This window comes from Hemitrygon akajei, chromosome 17, assembly GCF_048418815.1.
Source record: "Hemitrygon akajei chromosome 17, sHemAka1.3, whole genome shotgun sequence".
NCBI classification, from domain to species: Eukaryota; Metazoa; Chordata; class Chondrichthyes; order Myliobatiformes; family Dasyatidae; genus Hemitrygon; species Hemitrygon akajei.
Genome location: NC_133140.1, coordinates 12,736,630 through 12,759,000, shown reverse-complemented (window position 1 = coordinate 12,759,000; position 22,371 = coordinate 12,736,630). Strand labels below are relative to the sequence as shown.

The 22,371-nt window shown below is 46.0% G+C and overlaps 1 protein-coding gene across 6 annotated transcripts in view; it reads right to left on the bottom strand.

The window, feature by feature from the left end:
- Positions 1 to 22,371, bottom strand: part of il34 (interleukin 34) — a 123,832-nt gene that overhangs the window by 8,866 nt on the left and 92,595 nt on the right. For 3 of the 6 annotated variants that reach the window (XM_073069681.1, XM_073069680.1, XM_073069685.1), the window contains exons 2-4: positions 21,233 to 21,302; positions 4,651 to 4,751; positions 3,941 to 4,018 (exon numbers count right to left, since the gene is read on the bottom strand). In XM_073069681.1, the coding sequence (XP_072925782.1) occupies positions 3,941 to 4,018; positions 4,651 to 4,751; positions 21,233 to 21,302 (249 nt within the window). The remainder of the gene's footprint in view (positions 1 to 3,940; positions 4,019 to 4,650; positions 4,752 to 21,232; positions 21,303 to 22,371) is intronic. The other 3 variants (XM_073069682.1, XM_073069683.1, XM_073069684.1) reach the window with 1 other exon arrangement.

The following is a 22,371-nucleotide window of genomic DNA, read 5'->3' as shown; positions in this document are numbered from 1 at the left end:
GCACTCATTTGGAGATATACAGGCCATTCGACCCACTGTGGCAGTACTGACTCATTTACAATCAATCCTATGCTAACCGTACACTCCCATCAGACTCACCCCCCAAATTAGAACATAAAACATTACAGCATAGTACCCCTAGAAACACCACCCCTAGAAACACCCCTACAAACACCCTTAGAAACACCACCCCTAGAAACACCCCTAGAAACACCACCCCTAGAAACACTCTTAGAAACACCACCCCTAGAAACACCCTTAGAAACACCACCCCTAGAAACACATTCTGATATTCCCCCCTATAGTTTCCTCCAATCAATTTAAAATTATGCCCCTGGTGTTAGCCATTTACATTCTGGCTGTCCACTCGATCTATGCTTTCTTATCATCATTTACACCTTTATCAACGTGTCTCTCATCCTCCTTCGCTCCAAAGCCCTAGTTTGCTCAAACTATCCTTGTAAGACATGTTCTCCAATCCAGGCAGCATCCTGGTAAATCTCCCCTGTCCTCTCCCTAAAGCTTCCACATCTTTTCTCTAATGAGGCAACCAGAACTGAAAACAATATTCCAAGTATGGTCTAACCATGGTTTTGTAGATTAACGTTTCCTTGCAGCTCTGACTAATGAAGACCAACAAGCCATTCTCGTTCTTAACAACCCTTATCAACTTGTGTGGCAACTTTGAGGGATCTACGGACATACACCCCAAAATCCCTCTGCTCCTCTACACTAATAATCCTGCCATTAACCCTGTATTCTGCCTTCACATTCAATGTTCAAAAGTATATCACTTCACACATTTCTGCATTGAACTCCATCTACCACTTCTCAGCCCAGCTCCGCAGCCTGTCAATGTCCCACTGTAGCCTACGACAACCTTCTACACTACCCACAACTCCACCAACCTTCATGTCATCTGCAAACTTACTAACCCACCCTCCCACTTCCTCATCTATATCATTATAAAAGTCACAGAGAGGGATTTGAACATTTAGACAGATATGTGAACAGGCAATAGATGGATGCAAATCATTTGTAGCAAACGAGGGTAGATTGGCATCTTAGTCGGGACAGACATCATGCGCCGTAGGGCCCATTACTGTCCTGCACGGTTCTATGTTCTATGAATAACTTTTTCAAAGGGCCAACATAGGAAACACTGGTCTGATTTTGCACTGTAAAATTTCCTGAGAAGTGGGAGATGTTCTCTGTCTCTGGATGGTGCTACGTAGAGGATGTTCAGGGTTCAGGATCACATATCTGTTGGTGTTCCTTCCAGCAGCCATCAGTTACCATTGATTAATTGCGAGTATGTTGAATCATTTTATATTATAGACAAAATTGAAGTATAAATACCTGAGAGGTATCAACCTGTTTGCACAGGGGCACAATTGACAGCATCCTGACTGGTTGCATCACTGCCTGGCATGGGAACGGTACCTCCCTTAATCGCAGGTCTCTGCAGAGAGTGGTGTGGACAGTCCAGCACATCTGTAGTTGTGAACTTCCCATGATTCAGGACATTTACAAAGTCAAGTGTGAGAAGGATCACTGGGGACCTGAGTCACCCCAACCACAAACTGTTCCAGCTGCTATCATCCAGGAAACAGTACAGCAGCATAAAAGCCAGGACCAACAGGCTCCGGGACAGCTTCTTCCACCAGGCCATCACACTGATTAACTCACGCTGATTTGAGTGTATTCTATGTTATACTGACTATTCTATTTATTATAAATTATTATTAATTACAATGATTGCACATAGCACATTTAGATGGAGATGTAATGTAAAGATTTTTACCCCTCATGTATGTGAAGGATGTAACAAATAAAGTCAATTCAATTCTTAAACAAGAGCTGGAATTGCTAGAAATAAGCAGATAGCATTTCCCCAGATGTTAAAGCTTTAGAGACTAGAGTTCACTGACAATGCCAACCACCCCTGCTCTGTATATTTTAGGATTTTCCAGATCAGCAATGACTGATTTTTCAGGCAGAAGATATAAACAATGGATCAGAAAAAACTCCAGAATCATTTCCTTAACTTCAAGGAAATACTGGATTGATGCTCAAACTTAACTAACAGGTTTGATTCAATCTGTTTAAGGCAGGACGTGCAGTATAAGCAAAATAAAGATAAAGATGAGGAAGAATGAGGAACTGAGATAAGGAACAGAGTCAGTTTTTCTGAGAAAGTCTAAACCTAGAGGGCAAACATTCATATTGAGAGCAGAAAAATTTAAAGAAGATGTTGAAGGCCAGTTTTTCCCACACAGAGGGTGGTGGGTTTAGAACGAGCTGTCAGAGTGGTGCTGGAGGCAGGTATAATATCAATATTTAAATGGAATTTGGACAGGTACAGTACAGCGTAAAAGTCTTAAGCACACATATATAGCTAGGGCACCTAGACGTGCCAGTGATAATAAACCTGATTCTGATTCCGAACGGTGAGGGTGGAGCACCACCGGGGGCGTGAGGGTGGGGCAGGTGGAGGAGAAGGAGTGCTGAGGCCGGGGATTGACACACCCAGTCCTGAGACACCAGGCAAGATCATTTGAGCCCAAACAATTGGTTTATTGATCATTGCGGAATGTTTCTCTGGTGCTTCCTTCTCCCTCCCCTCTCCCAACCACGATTCCTCTTTCCCTAGCTCCTGCCCACTCTCAGTCCACAGTAGAAACCCATATCAGAATCACGTTTATCATCACTCATATACGTCATGAAATTTGTTTTTTTTGCGACAGCAGTACAGTGCAATCCATAAAATTACTACAGTGCTGTGCAAAAGTATGCACTCTAGCTATATATACAGTATGTGACTAAGACTTTTGCACAGTACTGTATATAGAAAGGAAATTGAATTGAATTGACTTTATTTCTTACATCCTTCACTTACACGACACGTAAAAATCTTTGTTATGTCTCCATCTAAATGTGCAATCATAGTAATTTATAACCATTTATAATAAACAGAACAGTCAATGTAATATAAAGTACACTCAAATCAGTGTGAGTTCATCAGTCTGATGGCCTGGTGGAAGAAGCTGTCCCGGAGCCTGTTGGTCCTGGCTTTTATGCTGTGGTACCATTTCCCAGATGGTAGCAGCTGGAATAGATTGTGGTTGGGATGGCTTGGGTCCCCAATGATCCTACGGGCCCTTTTTACACACCTGTCCTTGTAAATGAGGAGAGGGAGATGCTCTAACGCAGGCAAATGAAATTAACATAGATAGGCAGTATGGTTGTAGGGACGAGTGGGCCAAATGTCCTGTTTCTGTGCTGTGTGATTCTTTGATCTGATCAATATGAATTACTTCAAACATACAATATCCTGGGGCTTGGATGACGGACCTACAACAACCACAAACATTTTCCTCTCTGCAACATCTCCAGTCACTGGAAAGTTTTCACCTTAGTGGCCGGAAACGCCAATTTTGCCAGGATTCCGAGACGCCGTACCAGGCCCGCAGACTAGAGTTGAGAACTCCAGTGGCCCAAAGGCCTGTTCTCACACTGTATAGCCCTAAGAATTTGTAAAGATGAAAAAGAATCCGAGATGTAGTTTAAGAGATTAACTAATTTTCATAGCTGATTGGGCAGGTAACAAATGGAAGCCGTGTAAAATCGTTTCTGGTGAGAAAAATGGTGTGCTTTGGAAAGAACTTCACAAGCCATTTACTAAAATGAAATCCAGTTAAGGGGCCTTGGAGATGGAGTTGGAGGGGGAGGGGGAGACAATAGGATTAAGGGAGAGATGAAAGAGGCTCCCCCGATATCACTCTCCTGCCCTTCAGGAATCAATGATTTGGGCTCAGGTAAAGAGACATGAGGAGGAGGACTCTGACCAGCACCAGATTCACAGCCGTAAGATCCAGGATACAGAGATGGTTTAGGATAAGCAGGGAAGAAAAGTGGAATTTTCTACATTTGAACCTACCATCCGAGTAACATTTATCGTTCGATATATATCTTCATAGTGAACTTGTACGGAGTAGTTAATCGGAAAGTAATCTTTCTGCAAATGAAATAAAAACCATTAACCCCCACATAATGGCCACTCTGCTTAACTTCACAGCACACTGTTGTTCCAACCACAACCCTCAGTGCAAGATCCACCCAATGCCCCCTCATAAACAGAACTGATCTCCACTGTCTGCCGTCCCAGTTGGAGTTCCATCTCACAAGGTTTTATGTTCTATCTATCCAAAAAACCAATGGCCCAGTTTACAGAAAATAAAAAAAAAAATCAGCAGATAGAAGATTTTAAAAAATGGCAACTGGTCATAGTGGGTGACTGAAATGCTCCCACTTCCAGCACACACTTGGATTAGTTGTCCTACTGGGAAACCATAATGAATGCTGCTCCATTCACCCATTCACCGTTGTACCTAAGTTAGGGAATAAGCTTTAAAGACCCCATGGTCAAACAGTTTTCCCAGAATGGCTGGAGAATATGGCTCTTTGGGTTGTTAGACCAAGAGACATTGCCAATCATAGAACTCCACCTGGCAGCAATTTGCTGACTTCATTTGAGGGATAACAGGAAGGAGTGAGTGGGGTTCCTGGAATTGGCCACTTCAGCAGTGAATTTGGGAATAAAAGCAACCATCTAGGGGGAGTGCTATGACAGTATGAAGCAGCATTTACCGTGTACTTGACCCTTTGTCTGTACTGCAGCTTGTTGTGAAGTTCCTCCAGGTGGATGCAGAGTGAGTCTGCAGTGACCAGTGCCCCAAGAAGACTTAAATCTGTAAGGAGAGAGGCAACATTTTGAGAAATTGCAATGGTGGTTTGAAAAATGGGTAACAAATATCAAGCGATCAAACCAAGCACACTATTGTAACATTGCCGACACATCTGCCAACCAAATCATTTGGATGAGAAATTAAGGCCAAGAATGAGTAGGGTATAATTTTAAAGTGCTTGGAGGGAAGTATTGGGGGGGCACTGTCAAAGGTATTGTAAGTTTTGTTTTAAAGACAGAGAGTGAAGCGTGCAGGCAATGCTCTGCCAAAAGGGGTGGTACAGACAGGTACAGTTGTGACATTTAAGAAACTTTTAGATGGACACAGGGATGATAGAAAATGGAAGGCTACATGGAGGGAAGGGTTAGATTGAGCAACACACACAAAATGCTGGAGGAACTCAGCAGGCCAGGTAGCATCTATGGAAAAGAGTACAAACGACGTTTCAGCTGCGTGGGAAGGAAAGATGTTATTGGTGGTGGGATCACGTTGGAGATGGTTAAGAGATGGAGAGCAAGTTAAAAGATCAGCACAGCATTATGGGCCAAAGAGCCTGTACTATGCTGTAATGTTTTGCACTCTATGTATGTCAATAGACAATAGACAATAGGTGCAGAAGTAGACCATTTGGCCCTTCGAGCCTGCACCACCATTTTGAGATCATGGCTGATCAACTACTATCAATACTCGGTTCCTGCCTTGTCCCCATATCCCTTGATTCCCCTATCCATAATCCTCACACACGCAGGCTAAGGGAGATATCACTGGTGTCCAAGCTAATATGTACCCCTCAGCTGGGAAAAAGATCAGCTTTGCTATGTATTTTGTTATGTATAAACTGACGCGCACATGATTTAATAGACTTAGAATAGTACATGACATTCTGAAGTTGTGAATGGATTTACTTAAAAATTAAATGTTTGTCACCCAATCCATTGAACCAAGCCCAATCTGTAACCTAACTCATGGATCCCAACACACCCTGTAACCCAATCCATTGAGCCAAGCCCAATCTGTACCATAATCCGTGGATCCCAACACACCCTATAACTCAGTCCAAGATATTGAATCAGGCCCAATCTATTGAATGGATCCCAGACTCTCCCTTTTCTGACTGACTCATCACAGTGTCAGGTCACAGCTTGAAAAACCAGTGCTTCTCTTACTAGGCCTGGTGAATGGTCCAAAGGATTTCCAGGATTCAGGTTGGCACAATGGCACAGCCACTAGAGCTGCTGCCTCTCAGCTCCAGCAACTCCTGTTCAATCCTGACTTCAGGCACTGTCTGTGTGGAGTTTGCATGCTCTCTCTGGTGTATGTTCCCTTGAACTACCCTTCCTGAAGTCTACATCAATTCCTTGGTCTTACTGACATTGAATGCAAGGTTATTGTTGTGACACCACTCAACTAGCTGATCTATCTCACTCCTGTATGCCTGCTCAGCACCATCCGAAATTCTGCAAATACTAATTGTGCCATCAGCAAACGTATTTGAGCTGTGCCTATCCAACACAGTCAAGGGTGCCAAGAGAGTAATGCACTGGGCTGAGCATATATCCCTGAGGTGAGCCAGTATTGATTGTTTGACAGGAGGAGATGTTATTTCTGATTTGCACTGACTGTGGTCTCCCAGTGAGGAAGTCAAGGATCCTGTTGCAGAGGGAGTTAGAGAGGCCCAGATTTTGGAGCTTGTTGATTAGAATTTGTACAGTATATGATTGTTCTGAATGCTGTTTTTCTATTAATTTTATTATGTTTATAAATTTTCCTGTAAATGCCTACAAGAAAATGAATCCCAAGGTAGTATATGGCGCCACATCTCTCATTGCTACAGCCAGAAGTCCCCATCTGCTTAAAAAGAGCAACCATTATACCAGTGCCCAACGCACACACTCAACTAACTTACAACTTTGTTTTATTTTTGAACCACTTATTTCACACACGTGTGTATATATATATAAGTATATATGTACACACACACATATACAACAGTTAGATTAAATAAGTGGTTTGTAGCTACATACATATATATATCATGCTTTTTCTTTGCCTATTATTATGTATTGCATCGTGCTTCTACTGCACTATTGCAAAGACAACAAATTTTATGACGTGTGCCAGTGATATTAAACCTGATTCTGAATATACATACTTCGATAATAAATTTAACTTTGACTTCGGTTTCCCTTTGACTCCCTTTCTCTTCACCATCTACACCTTGGACTTCAACTACTGCACAGAGTCTTGGCATCTTCAGAAGTATTCTGATGACTCTGTGTCAGGGTCCGATCCGGAACCGCGTTCCGGGTTTTGATCCGGTCCGAGGGCTCCGGACTCCGGGTCCTGCAGTTGTCCCTCCCATCACCCGTGATCTAGTTAGGACCCTCCTGGTTCAAGGAGGCACACCTGTAACTCATTGAGCTGCAGGTGTTTATAAGGGGCCTTGGGACTGGGACCAGGCGGGTGGTCGTTTTGTTCTGTTTCCCCGTCGGCTCCGAACTCGTCTCTGCATTCTGTTATCCTGCCCGGGCTCAGACCTATTCTTCATCGTGCTTCTCTGCCCGTACCAGTACTGCCAGGTTGGTCCACTCCCCCACCTTTCTTCCCATGCGCTGGTCCCACTTCTCTGCCCGTACCAGTACTGCCAGGTTGGTCCGCTCTCCCACCTTTCTTCCCATGCGCTGGTCCCACTTCTCTGCCCGTACCAGTACTGCCAGGTTGGTCCGCTCTCCCACCTTTCTTCCCATGCGCTGGTCCCACTTCTCTGCCCGTACCAGTACTGCCAGGTTGGTCCGCTCCCCCACCTTTCTTCCCATGCGCTGGTCCCACTTCTCTGCCCGTACCAGTACTGCCAGGTTGGTCCGCTCCCCCACCTTTCTTCCCATGCGCTGGTCCCGCTTCTCTGCCCGTACCAGTACTGCCAGGTTGGTCCGCTCTCCCACCTTTCTTCCCATGCGCTGGTCCCACTTCTCTGCCCGTACCAGTACTGCCAGGTTGGTCCGCTCTCCCACCTTTCTTCCCATGCGCTGGTCCCGCTTCTCCGCTCGGTTTTGTTTTTCGTGCGGTCGTGCTGTCTGCCAGCCGTTTCCGAATTTCCCGTTGTCATGGCTGTTGTGTTGGTCAACCTGGACCTATGCCTGTTCCTATCCCTTGCCTCCGTTGGGCGGCTCCGGCCGATGGGCCGTGGCCCAGCGGGGGTTCTGCCCCCTCCTTCTCTTCTGCCCGAACTCTGGGATAGTGCCCCGCAACCGCCTAGGGGTCCACATCGCGCCCAGGCCTCCGGTGTTTCCGCCTGGGAGGCGCCCCTACCCGGGATACATGCGGCCCGCCCAGGGAGGGTTCTCCGCTAGCATATCGCCACCTAGACCTGTCTGTCTACCTGCCTGCCTGAACCCGGGGACCTGCCTGCCTGAACCTCGGGACCTGTCTACCTGCCTGCCTGAACCTGGGGACCTGTCTACCCGCCTGCCTCAACCCCGGGGACCTGTCTACCCGCCTGCCTGAACCCCGGGGACCTGTCTACCCGCCTGCCTGGACCCCGGGGACCTGTCTACCCGCCTGCCTGGACCCCGGGGACCTGTCTACCCGCCTGCCTGGACCCCGGGGACCTGTCTACCCGCCTGCCTGAACCCCGGGGACCTGTCTACCCGCCTGCCTGGACCCCGGGTACCTGTCTACCCACCTGCCTGAACCTCGAGGACCTGTCTACCTGCCTGCCTGGACCCCGGGGACCTGTCTACCCGCCTGCCTGGACCCCGGGGACCTGTCTACCTGCCTGCCTGGACCTCGGGGACCTGTCTACCTGCCTGCCTGGACCCCGGGGACCTGTCTACCTGCCTGCCTGGACCCCGCCTGCCTACATGAACTTGAACTTTGGGAGCCGCTCCGCTCCGCCTGCCGGAACTTTGGGAGCCGCTCCGCTCCGCCTGCCGGAACTCTATCTGCCTGAACCCCAGCTACCCTTAAGTGCCATGGCATCCCCATCCTGTCCTACCCCTCGTACTTCAGTGCCTGCGTCCTGCATTTGGGTCCATCCGGCCCCTCTTGACACTCTGCCATAGTTGGATGCATCAGCAAGGGAGATGAGGCTGAGTACAGGGCTACGGTGGGAAACTTTGTCACATGGTGTGAGCAGAATCATCTGCAGCTTAATGTGAAAAAGACTAAGGAGCTGGTGGTGGACCTGAGGAGGGCTAAGGCACAGGTCACTCCTGTTTCCACCCAAGGGGTCAGTGTGGACATGGTGGAGGATTACAAATACCTGGGGATATGAATTGACAATAAACTGGACTGGTCAAAGAACACTGAGGCTGTCTACAAGAAGGGTCAGAGCCGTCTCTATTTCCTGAGGAGACTGAGGTCCTTTAACATCTGCCGGACGATGCTGAGGATGTTCGACGAGTCTGTAGTGGCCAGTGCTATCATGTTTGCTGTTGTGTGCTGGGGCAGCAGGCTGAGGGTAGCAGACACCAACAGAATCAACAAACTCATTCGTAAGGTCAGTGATGTTGTGGGGGTGGAACTGGACTCTCTGATGGTGGTGTCTGAAAAGAAGATGCTGTCCAAGTTGCATGCCATCTTGGACAATGTCTCCCATCCACTCCATAATGTACTGGTTAGGCACAGGAGTACATTCAGCCAGAGACTCATTCCACTGAGATACAACACTGAGCGTCATAGGAAGTCATTCCTACCTGTGGCCATCAAACTTTACAACTCCTCCCTTGGAGTGTCAGACACCCTGAGCCAATAGACCGGTCCTGGACTTAATTCCACATGGAATAATTTACTTATTATGATTTAATTATTTATGGGTTTATATTGCTATATTTCTGCACTATTCTTGGTGCGACTGTAACGAAACCCAATTTCCCTCGGGATCAATAAAGTATGTCTGTCTGTCTGGTGTGGTCACCTATGTCTATGCTGGACACCAGCCATACCTCTAACTATCTTCACTGGTTTGAAGGACAAGTCTTCCCATATAGATTCTCTTTACCATTACCCGAGCTCGTCTGCAATTCGTCTGCAAATGCTGCCTTGATGTTACCATACCATTCAAGTCCATGCGGAGAGGTCTCAGCAAAGTCCAATACACATATCAGCAGAGTTTATTAATGTGTAAATGTTACCTGATAGCAATGTCAACATCCCATTCTTCTGATGATGGGTACACTAATGGTGCAACAATTTGATAGTTTGTAATATAACTGTACAACCCTATAGTTTCTTAGTCGAGTATTGAGCGAGCTAGGGCTTTCTCTTTGGAGCAAAGGAGGATGAGAGGTGACTTAATAGAGATGTACAAGATGATAAGAGGTATAGATTGAGTAGAGAGCAAATGATGTTTTCCCTAAGGCAGAAATAGCTAATACAAATGGGCATAATTTTAACGAGATTTGAGGAAAGTTAGGGGGTATGTTAGAGGTAAGGATTTTACGCAGAGAGTGACGGCTGCGTAGAATGGCCTGCCGAGGGTGGTGGTAGAGGCAGACACATTAGGAACATTTAAGGAAATTCTATATAGGCACTTGCATGATTGAAAAATGGAGGGCCATGTGCCAGGGAAGAGTTAGGTTGATCTTGGAATAGGGTAAAAGGTGGCATATCACTGTCAGCCAAAAGGCCTGCACTGTGCTGGGTTGTTCTATGCTCTCAGGTGGGTAAATGTTGCCATTTTACTAGACGAGGCTCAGGTTTCTTGGCACACTAGTTCCACCACCAAAACTAGGGCCCATTTACCTTTGCTCTTGCTTGTGTCTGCAACCAATGTTTCATATCACATAGATCAAACTGACACTTCTGGTTTCTATCATTATGGAAATCTTAGGAGAGAGCAGAGATCAATCACTTGTCATCATCAGCCACTTCTCTACCACTGCAGTAGAAGGGAAGTGCGTTCTGCACACTCCAGACTTTGCCAAGTGACTCCCCACTGGGGCCATTATGGTCAAAATTATACTGAGCCATGTGTCTCTCTGTGTGTACCTCCCTCCTCCTTTCTGTAACGTGTGTCTCACTCTCTATCTGCCTCTCTTTCCCTCTGTGTATCTTCTTCTCTGTGACTCCTTCTCTTGCTTGCTACCCATCTTCCTAAGTGTGTGTGACTGTGACTCCCTCCCTCTCTGACTCCCACTCCCTGTGTGTACGCCTCCCTTTCTGTCTCTCCAACTCCCTCTTTGTGTACCTCTCTCTGACTCCCACTCCTTCTCTTCCTGATTCTCTTTCTCCCTCTTTAACTCTCTCTACCCATTTCTCTCCCCTTTTGGCCCTCTCCCTTACTATTCTCACACACATCACCAGGACCACTTGCTCCCAAAAACTGCAGAATTGGCTATTAGATCATTCCTGCTGGGGAAGATTTTGTTTTCCACTAAAATACTTCTAAAAGCCCCTCCTTGACTACAAAGCACTTTGGATTGTCCAGAGGTTGTGAAAGACAATACAAGTGCAAGCTCTCTCCTCTCCACACTGGCTAATTTCCCAGACTCTAATATACATTTATCATAAATATTTGGCTTGATTCAGGGTATTGGCTCTTTATTTTGATGCATTCCACCTAGATGGATAGAAACTGCCTCAATTTTTTTCTCCTCTATCACAACTGGCACCCATATGTACACTATATTGTAATTATAATCAAAAGATACAAGTCAAGTCCACAGGATCTCTCTGGCGAATTTCAACCCAGCCCTTTTACACTTCAGTTTGTAAGTGCTTCACTGATTAAACTCACAGCAGCACTCTGCCTGGATCTAGTGTGCCTCAGATGCCTGGAAAGCTGTAAGAAATGAACACCCAAAATTTACTGGGCTCCGGAGATCACTGTGATCCAGATGTGGCTGCAGTAACTTACTACAATACAATGTTCCAAGCCCTCTCCATTCCGAGAGTCACAGGAATGAGAAGATCGCACAATTTGGAGTTCTATTCGGATATATTATCTGTGGATCTTCAATGTTATCCAAATGCTTCACACAACCCTCTTAAGTTTTGTTTTATCCTCCTCTCTCTTATACAAACGGGAGCATCTTACATGGCTATTAACACTGCCATTGTGCAATTGTGGTGTAGGCCCAGGGATTCAGCTTGGGTTACCATCAACAGGGTTGTGCTAAGAATGTTAGAGCAGACATTTGGTGTGGGACAGGCTGAATCCCTCTGGGGTAGGGGTGTGCTTGGTAGAACCTGTGAGGAGTGGAAGGGAATATTGAGAGAATAAAAATAGCATCAGTAGAGGAGTATTTTCAATGAGTGGTTGATGGTCAGCGGGCTGAAGGAACTGTTTTGGAGCTGTATGATTCCATTAGATGTCTTTCAGTCTTCTCGCTGGTTGTGTCCAATTCAATGTTCACTTGGAAGTGTAAGGAAACCAACCATGAAAGAAATGGAAACAAATACTTAACCACAAGGCTGGTTTAGAAACAGTGAATGTGGGTGCCTCTCTTTCCCACCTCTTTCTATTCTCCATCCAGTCTGTCTAGAGTCCCGAATTCTCTGCCCCAGGAGGGAAGCTCCCTCAGACAGAGTTTTTAAAGAACAGATACAGGCCTAAACTCTGATCTGGCAATCCTGAAGTCTGGTACATGTTGAATCTGAGAGACAGATCAGGACTAATTGACTAATTTTAATTATGATCCAAAATTAACTATGATCTGCACTAAATCTGTCTTTAATTAAGCTACCAGTGCAAATCTGTCATCTCAGCAGACAGATTTTCCAACTTTATGCATTATAGACTGCTCTCAGAACCCTCACGTGACCCAGGGTGTGCCTACACTAGAAAAAACAGATCTCCTGCTCAGAGGGAGATTATCAGGGCAATGTTTTGTGATTGACACTTGTCAGGTCCCAAGGGTACTGGGCTAGAGGGTTTCAACCTGTAAATATGTTCATGCAATTGAGGCCGACAGGGATCTAGCACAGCAGAGGAGTTGAAGCCTGGGGTGGATCGACCACGATTACATTGAGGGTGGGTTAGGACTGAGCGGCCGACTCCTGCTCCTATCTGCTCAGCTGAACCTGGACCCTCTGCAGTAATGCACATTTCCCACCTCAGTCAGACCTTCGTTCCTCCCTTCTGTTGCTACAAGTATTCAAAGGCTCTCCACACCATTCCCTTTCAGCTCATCCAGAGCTCTCTCATAGCGAGGCCTCTGGTGCTGGATGTCCTTCCACCAACCCCAAACCCCACTCCTGCGTTACCACCTCGAGATCCTCGCGTTAAGGATGTTACCTGAGCATCTCCATCAATGTGAACAACCTCAAACTCCTCCTCCTCCCCAGTCGTGAGCCCCTATCCATTCGCGGCTCTGATACACAGGCGCTATCCTGTAACTGATTCTTTGCTTCCTTGCAACTCCTCCCATCACCGTCAAACAGCTTGGAAACAGGTCCTTCAGCCCAGCTTGTCCATGTTGACCAAGATGCCTACATCAGCTGATCCCATTCGCCCAGATCACCCGAAAGCTTTCCTATCCATGTACCAGTTAAAGTACCATTAAAACATTGTAGTTGTATTCAAAGTAAATTTATTATCAAAATACCTACATGTCACCACATACTACACTGAGATATATTTCCTTATGGGCACATATGGAAAATAAAGAAATACAGAAGAATTTATGAAAAACTACAATAAACAAAGACCAGCAAAGAACCAAAGTGCAAAAGCAGACAAATTGTGCAAATAAAATAATACTGAGAACAGGAAATGCAGAGTCTGCAGATTGTGGGATCAGTTCAGTGTTGAGGTGAGTTAAGTTATCCACACTGGCTCAGAAGCCTGATGGTTCTCGGGTAACAACTGGTCCTGAATCTAGGGGGATGGGACCTCAGGCTCATGCCTCTGCCTACCGATGGTAGCAGCGAGAGGAGAGCGTGGCCTGGATGGTGGTGGTCCTGGATGATCGATGTTGCTTTCTTGTGGCAGTGCTCCATGTAAATGTGTTCAATTTTACCTGCGTTTACTTAGAAACACTGAAAACCTACATGTACAATGTACTGTGTATGTTAATCAAAATGGCTTCTTTGGCTTGCTAGAGTAGGAATGCTTTTATTTTTGATAAGTGTTTTCTCTCGCAGTTGTTTAGCTTTGGACTTGCTGATATGGGGATTGTATTCATTCTTGAACCAATGGGGAATGTTATTTTGTCTTGTGAGGCTGGGAGCTTGGGGGGTTTTGCGGTCTTTTCAGGGGAGGTGGGAAGGAGACGCCGAGGAAGGTGGACATGCGCTGCACTGCTCGGTCAACCACCGGGGTGGTCCCAGGTGCGAGGACGTGGAGGTCGGAGGAAAGTGACGAGGGGTCGAATGGTTCGATGGTTGAGCTCCAACGATGTGCACTAAACTGACTGAACTTTGAAGTTGGCACCTTTTACTTTATTTTCTTTTCCTTCATATATACTGTATTGCATAGTACTCTTTTAGTTTTAGTAAAATCTTTAAAGTGTATTCCATAACGGTATCTGGTGCGAGTTTGATATTGTGTGTGTACGCGCGGCATAAACTTGATTCTCACAGCACCCGCGTGTACGGGAGGTGGGGTTGGTGAGTGGCTGGATCTTCTTTTCCCCTAGACATATACCAGCCTGTTGGGTAGGTGTTACATACACTACAATACAGGCCCTTCAGACTGCAATGCTGTGCCGAACATGTACTTACTTTAGAAATTACCTAGGAGTCACTTAAGAGACCCTATCCTATCAGCCTCCACCACAGTTGGTGGCAGCCCACTCCATGCACTCACCACACTCTGCGTAAAAAAACTTATCCCCGATATCTCCTCTGTACCTACTTCCAAGCACCTTAAAACCGGGTCCTTTCATGTTAGCTAATTCAGCCCTGGGAAAAAGCCTCTGACTATCCACATGATCAATACCTTCCATCATCTTGTACACCTCCATCAGGTCACCTCTCATCCTCTGCCGCTCCAAGGAGAAAAGGCCGAGTTCACTCAACCTATTTTCATAAGGCATGCTCCCCCAATCCAGGCAACATCCTTGTAAATCTCCTCTGCACCCTTTCTATAGTTTCCACATCCTTCCTGTAGTGAGGTGACCAGAATTGAGCGCAGTACTCCAAGTGGGGTCTGACCAGGGTCTTATATAGATGCAACATTACCTCTCAGCTCCTAAATTCAATTCCATGATTAATGAAGGCCAATACACCGTATGCTTTCTTAACCACAGAGTCAACCTGCATAGCAGCTTTGAGTGTCCTATGGACACAGACTCCAAGAACCCTTCTAATCCTCCACACTGCCAAGAGTCTTACCATTAATACGATATTCTGCCATCATATTTGACCTACCAAAATGAACCACTTCACACTTATCTGTGTGAACTCATCTGCCACTTCTCAGTCCAGTTTTGCATCCTATCAATGTCTCGCTGTAACCTCTGACAGACCTCCACACTATCCACACCACCTCCAACCGTAGTGTCATCAGCAAATTTCCTAACCCATTCCTCCACTTCCTCATTCTGGTCATTTATAAAAATAATGAACAGAAAGGATCCCAGAACAGATCTCTGAGGCACACCACTGGTCACCGACCTCCATGCAGAATATGACCCGTCTACAACCACTCTTTGCCTTCTGTGGGCAAGCCAGTTCTGAATCCACAAAGCAAGGCCCCCTTGGATCCCATGCCTCCTTACTTTCTCAATAAGCCTTGCATGGGGTACCTTATCAAATGCCTTGCTGAAATCCATATACACTACATCTACTGCCCTTCCTTCATCAATGTGTTTAGTCACATCCTCAAAAAATTCAATCAGGCTCATAGGCACGACCTGCCTTTGACAAATTCATACTGACTATTCCTAATCATATTATGCCTCTCTAAATGTTCATAAATCCTGCCTCTCAGGATCTTCTCCATCAACTTACCAACTACTGAGGTAAGACTCACTGGTCTATAATTTCCTGGGCTACCTCTACTTCCTTTCTTGAATAATGGAACAACATCCACAACCCTCCAATCCTCCGGAACCTCTCCTGTCCCCATAGATGATGCAAAGATCATTGCCAGAGGCTCAGAAATCTCCTCCCTCGCCTTCCACAGTAGCCCTGGGTACATCTCATCCAGCCCCGGTGATTTATCCAACTTGATGCTTTCCAAAAGCTTCAGCACATCTTCTTTCTTAATATCTGTATGCTTAACCTTTTCAGTCCACTGTAAGTCATCCCTATAATCACCAAGATCATTTTCCGTAATGAATACTGAAGCAAAGTATTTATTAAGTACTGTACCTCTACTATCTCCTCCGGTTCCACACCTGATTGGTCCTATTCTCTCAGGTCTATGCAGAACTCCACGCAAATATCCCCTGAATATTTGCCACATTTCCACTGTACATTTCCCCGAGAACATCTGTTCCCAATTTATGCTTCCAAGTTCCTGCCTGATAGCCTCATATTTCCCCTTAGTCCAATTAAATGCTTTCCTAACTTATCTGTTCCTATCCCTCTCCAATGCTATGCTAAAGGAGATAGAATTATGATCACTATCTCCAAAATGCTCTCCCACTGAGAGACTTAACACCTGACCTGGTTCATTTCCCAATACCAGATCAAGTACAGCCTCTCCTCTTGTAGGCTTATCTACATATTGTGTCAAGAAACATTTCTGAACACACCAAACGAACTTCACCTCATCTAAACCTCTTGCCCTAGGGAAATGCCAATCAACAACTGAGAAATTAAAATCTTCCACCACAACAACCCTATTATTATACCTTTCTAGAACGTCTCCCTATCTGTTCCTCGATGTCCCTGTTACTAATGGGTGGTCTATAAGAAAAGACCCAGTAGAGTTATTGACCCCTTCCTGTTCCTAACTTCCACCCACAGAAACTCAGTAGGCAATCCCTCCATGACTTTCTCCTTTTCTGCAGCCATGACACTATCTCTGATCAAGAGTGCCATGCTCCCAGCTCTTTTGCTTCCCTGTCCTTTCTGAATCATCTAAAGCCTGGCACTCTAAGTAACCACTCCTGCCCCTGAGCCATCCAAGTCTCTGTAATGGCCACAACATCATAGCTCCAAGTACTGATCCACACTCTCTCATCCCTTTTGTTCATAATACTCCTTGAATTAAAATACACACATCTCAAACCATCAGTCTGAGTGGGTCTCTTTATCACCTGCCTATCCTCTCTCTTGCACTGCCTACAAGCTTTATTTGTGTGTCAGTATCCCCTTCCTCCGTCTCTTCAGTTCAGTTCCCAAACCCCAACAATTCTAGATTAAATTCTCCCCAGTAGCCTTAGCAAACCACCCCGCCAGGATATTGGTCCCCCTGGGATTCAAGTGTAACCCGTCCTTTTTGTACAGGTCACACCTGTCCCAAGAGGTCTCAATGATTCAGAAATCTGAATCCCTGTCCCCTGCTCCAAACCCTCAGCCACGCATTTACCCTCCACCTCATTCTATTCCTATACTCACTGTCATGTGGCACAGGCAGTAATCCCGAGATTTCTACCTTTGCGGTCTTGCTTCTCAACTTCCATCCTAACACCAATTTCTCAGTCTTCTGGTAATGGCCCCCCACCCCCATCCTTCACCATTTCCCACCCCCTTTTCCCTTTCTCACCTTACTTCCTTGTCTGGCCATCAGCTCTCTCTGGTGCTCCTCCCACCTTTTCTTTCTCCCATGGCCTTTCCATTTCTTTCACCAATGAACTTCCCAGCTCTTTGCTTCATCCCTCCCCCTCCCGGTTCCACCAATCACCTTGTGCTTCTCTCTCCCCTGCCCCCCACCTTTAAAATCTACTCAGCTTTTTTTCTCCCGTCCCGCTGAAGGGTCTCGGCCCAAAATGTTAACTGTACTCTTTTCCATAGATGCTCCATGGAGTTCCTCCAGCATTCTGTATGTGCTTCCTGTATCCAGTCTATCCCTGATGCCAATTCCCTCCACGGAACTGGATTCACTTTGGGAGTCGCTGATCCACTGTACATACCTGCACTCAATAAGGAAATGGTAGCAGTGATCTCCCCTTCCAACCCTGACACCCTCAAGCTGTGGTACAAAGCAAGGCCTTGTTTGTGAGAGGACAGTTGGGTAAGGTGGGGCAAGGAAAAAATGGTAGAGACTGCGTTCAAAGCCATGTGATCAGCAGGTCATTTGATCAACCCTGCAGACTGTGGCAAACATTAGTTTAGAAAGGTACAGATTCAGATATGTTTGCAGAAATATTCACTGAAACACAGTGTGTCATTTGCATTAACAATCGACACATCCAAGGATGTGCTGGGCGTAGCCCATGAGTGTCAACACATATTCTGGTGCCAATGTAGCGTGCCCACAGTGCTCAGCAGAACAAGAGAACACAACAAGTAACAAAGCAACAACAGCAAAAGATATCCCTTTCCTCCCTCCCACCCACCCACACACAGGGACTGTCCTCCAATTCCAGGCCAGCACTCCAGTCTCCAGGCTTCAGCCATCAGGCTTTGAAGTCAGGGGTAACAATTAACCTTTGAGCTCCATTCTTCAGTATCTACCCCTGGAATAGCCAAGCGACGGGACCCCAAATTCCAGGCACGAACTCTGGATGTACCAACTGACTGCCCTCACGCCTGCTGCTTGCAGGGGCATCCTATCACAGGATGCACTGACCTGGGACAGCCGACATCAACAGATGTCCCTCGACACCCATCCATGTTGCTGGCTTTCAAGCCTGAAGCAGAGGACTAGACACCAGATGTCATTTATCCCTTTGTTCTCATCGTTGGACATTGAAGCACGGAGCAGAGGCCTGTCCTCTAATAACTCCTCCACACACTTACCACAAAACCTTACTCTGACCTCTAACTTCCTTCTCTGATCCCAAAACCATCCCAACAAATTTAAAAAGCAACTAAGCTTGAGTCACAATCGCGACATAGATAGCATCTCGGTGTTGGAAATGGGCCAGCATGAGCATGATGGGCTGAAGGGTCTGCTTTCTGTGCTGAATGACTCCATGAGTCATTCCATGACTCCAGAGTCTCCCCTCTCCAATCTTATCCCACCCAGAACCTTCTTGAAGCAACAACTACTGATTTGCCCTCAAATTCCTGCTTAGAGTTCAATTCCTTTGAAGAATTTACAAGTTTTGCTATAAAACTACATTCTTAAAGAACTGCTCATAACTTCAAACCAGCAGTTTGTATTCCGGAGCTGGAACCAGAGCTCCTTCTGTAACAATGCGTCTTGACAACGCAGAAAAAGGAGAATTCCAGCTTAACCGGTCGGTATCAGCTCATTAGCAAACATCTTTCACTAATAAATTGCCTAACCACCTCTCAGAAAAGCTTTGAAGATGCTTTCCATTCTGAGAATAACATGCACAGACTGTATCTAATGAGGGCATACAGCCAGCAATTTGTCAACAAGATTAAAAGATTAGTTGCAATTAACTTTGGTTAGCTTTGTTCAAATGTGATAATGTACAGAATTTGGCAGACTCCTTTATGATGGGAGACCCCAACTAACTGCACTGTGGCCAAGACTGCAGACGATACCGAGACAGGTGAAGGGACAGGTAGTGTTGCAATGAACTGCATCAGATCGATTGCAAGAATGTGACAAGTATGCATGCGGCTAATTGATCGAGCAGGGAATCGAATGGGCCTCCTACGTGCAGAGGCTCCTTTCTTTTGTATGGGCTTTCAAGTGTGCCCGTTTTCGTCTCAGCGGACTCACTTCATACCTCCTGCACTAAGTTGCCCAGCATACATCGTTACTAGCATGACTCAGTAAAAACATTTAATCGCTCTTGCTTCATGCTACATAACAGCAAAGGCAGAGATTCCGCAGGAGTTGGACAGGTTGGAGAAGTGGGCAAAGAAGTGTGCAGACTATTTTCTAAATAGGGAGAGAATTCAGAAATCAGGAGTGCAAAGGGACTTGGAAGTCCTAGGGCAGGATTTCTTGAAGGTTAACTTACAGGTCGAGTCCATAAGACTATTAGAAACAGGAGCAGAATTAGACCATTCGGTTCATCAAGTCTGCTCCACCATTTAATCATGGCTGATTTATTATTTCTCACAACCCATTCTCCAGCCTTCACCCTGTAACCTCGACACCCTGACTAATCATACCCAGTGCTGTATATTGCTGTACCCATACTGCTGTAAATATACCCAGTGACTTGGCCTCCACTGCCATCTGCAACAAAGAATTCCACAGATTCACCACACTCTGGCTGAAGAAATTCCTCCTCATCTCTGTTCTGAATGGACATCCCTGTATTCTGAGGCTGTGCCCTCCGGTGCTAGACTCCCCCCACTATAAGAAACATCCTCTACCCATCCACTCTATCTCGGCCTTTCAATATTTGTTAGGTTTCAATGAGATCCCTCCTTCTAAACTGCAGTGAGTACAAGCTCAGAGCCAGCCCTTTCATTCCCAGAATCATTCCCAAGAATAAATTGGGAATTGGTCTACCATATGTAGGCTCTCCATGGTATTGGCACATTGTTGTGTCTGGACTGAAGGAAGGCCCAGTTGGTCAGAGGAGGAACTTGTTCGTCAGGTTGTCAGAAGCCAAATCACTAGAATCTCTGAGGAATGCCTACATTGAAGAATTTTAAATCTTTCTTCGACAGGAGTTCTGTGACATGCTCTCTGTCTGCTCCCCCTATGATCTCTGCTGCTCTCCCACTCTTCAACCATGTGCTCACGCAAACCCGCTGCCACAGCCACGTATCCTTCCTGGGAACTTGTCTTTGCACCATTTTGGCCTCCAGCTCCATTTTCAGGCCTCTCGGTTTGGACCCACTGAGGATTTCAGCTACTCGCGTTCAATTGACTGCTTCTCCCATGCCACGTGGAGATACCTAGTGGCCCTGTGTCAGTCTCTGCCACAGCTCTTTCTCCTCTGCCTATCATGGACCTCACCAACATTTTATCCACTGCCGGATCCTGCTGTCTCCAATTCCGGTTCCGACGGCTCTACACGGCTCCTGTTGTCACCAACCCTGCTTCCAACAAGCTCAAATGGATCCAGATCTTAAATTCCACCACCATCAGCTCTGGTTCCTATGACTCCGGATGCCTCCAGACTGCTAATTATGCAGCCACTAGCTCCAGCCCCAGGAGCAGCAACTTGTATTCCACCTGGGTTGCCTCCAACCTCACCATGAATATCAATTTCTCCTTCTGGTAAAATAATTTCTCTCCCCCATCCTCCACCTCCCCTCTTCTTCTATTCACCACTCTGGCCTCTTCTCTCTTCGCACCTGTCTATCACCTCCTTCTGGGTCTTCTCCTCCTTCTCTTTCTCCTATGGTCCACTCTCCTCTCCTATCAGGTTCCTTCTTCTCTACCCTGTTACCTTTCCCACCCCCCTGGCTTCACCTATCACCTTCTAGCTACCCTCCTTCCCCTTCCTGCGCTTTTTATTCTTGCATCTTCCCCCTTTCTTTCCAATCCTGAAGAAGGATTTCAGCCCAAAACATCGACTGTTTATTCATTTTCATAGATGCTACCTGACCTGCTGAGTTCCTCCAGCATTTTGTGTGAGTGTTGCTTCGAATTTCCAGCATCTGCAGACTTTCTTGCATCTAGAATATAAAAGCAATGATGTAGTGCTAAGGCTTTATAAGGTGACAGTGAGACCTTATTTTAAATATTGTGAGCAATTTTGGGCCAAAGGAGAGATGTACTGTGCTGGAGAAGGTCCAGAGAAGGTATGAAAGGCTTTGCATATGAGGAGCATTTCACTTAGAACAGCACAGCATAGTACGGGTCTATGGACAGCCCAACACATCCTTGGAGTAGAGCTGGAGAAGATGTTTCCATTAGTACCTGGAATGAGCTGCCAAAAGAAGTGAGTGAGGTAGTTACAATTGTAACATTAAAGAGGTATTTGGTTAGTTAGAGGGAATGGTCTTGTAAGGTTATGGTCAAATGCAGGCAACTGGGACTAGCAGGGAGGATGCTATGGTCAACAGAGATCCTTTGAGTTGCACAGCTCCAGCAACCTGGGTTCAGTTCCAGCTCCCACCTCTGCCTGCATGGAGTTTGCACACTCATTTGGTGACCACATGGATTTCTCTCAGGTACTCTGGCTTCCTCTGATAACCCAGGCTACGTCCACACTAGACCGGATAATTTTGAAAACGCCTGTTTCGTGTAAAAACGATAGGAGCCCACACTATGCGTTTTAAAAATATCTCTGTCCACATTAAAACAGATATTTTGGTCAATCTCCTCCTACTGCACACGCGCAGGCCACACCTACCAAAAACAAGCGACATGTTTAGTGTCGAATCTCACCGTGAAAGTCTTGCTGTGCATTTGTTCAGTTACAGACTAGAAAAACTTAAACAACGGACAGCTGTTGGCTCTTGTGCAGGAGAACTTAAAAGTAAAAAAAAACAAATACTGGAGTGTATGGAGGCAACCAACAGGGAGTTCACGGACAGTATGACCCGGCTGACGACGAACATTGAAAAACTGATGAACTCTGTTGCATTAATAAAGCCCCTTGTTAAATGTATAAAACATGTCTGCATCAGTGTTATCTTGTATTTCCATACAATGTTACATTAGGCTGTTACACATCTATTGTCAGAAAAGTACTTGCATAAATAGGTAAACCATCTTCATATGAGCAAGGACAGAAAACAG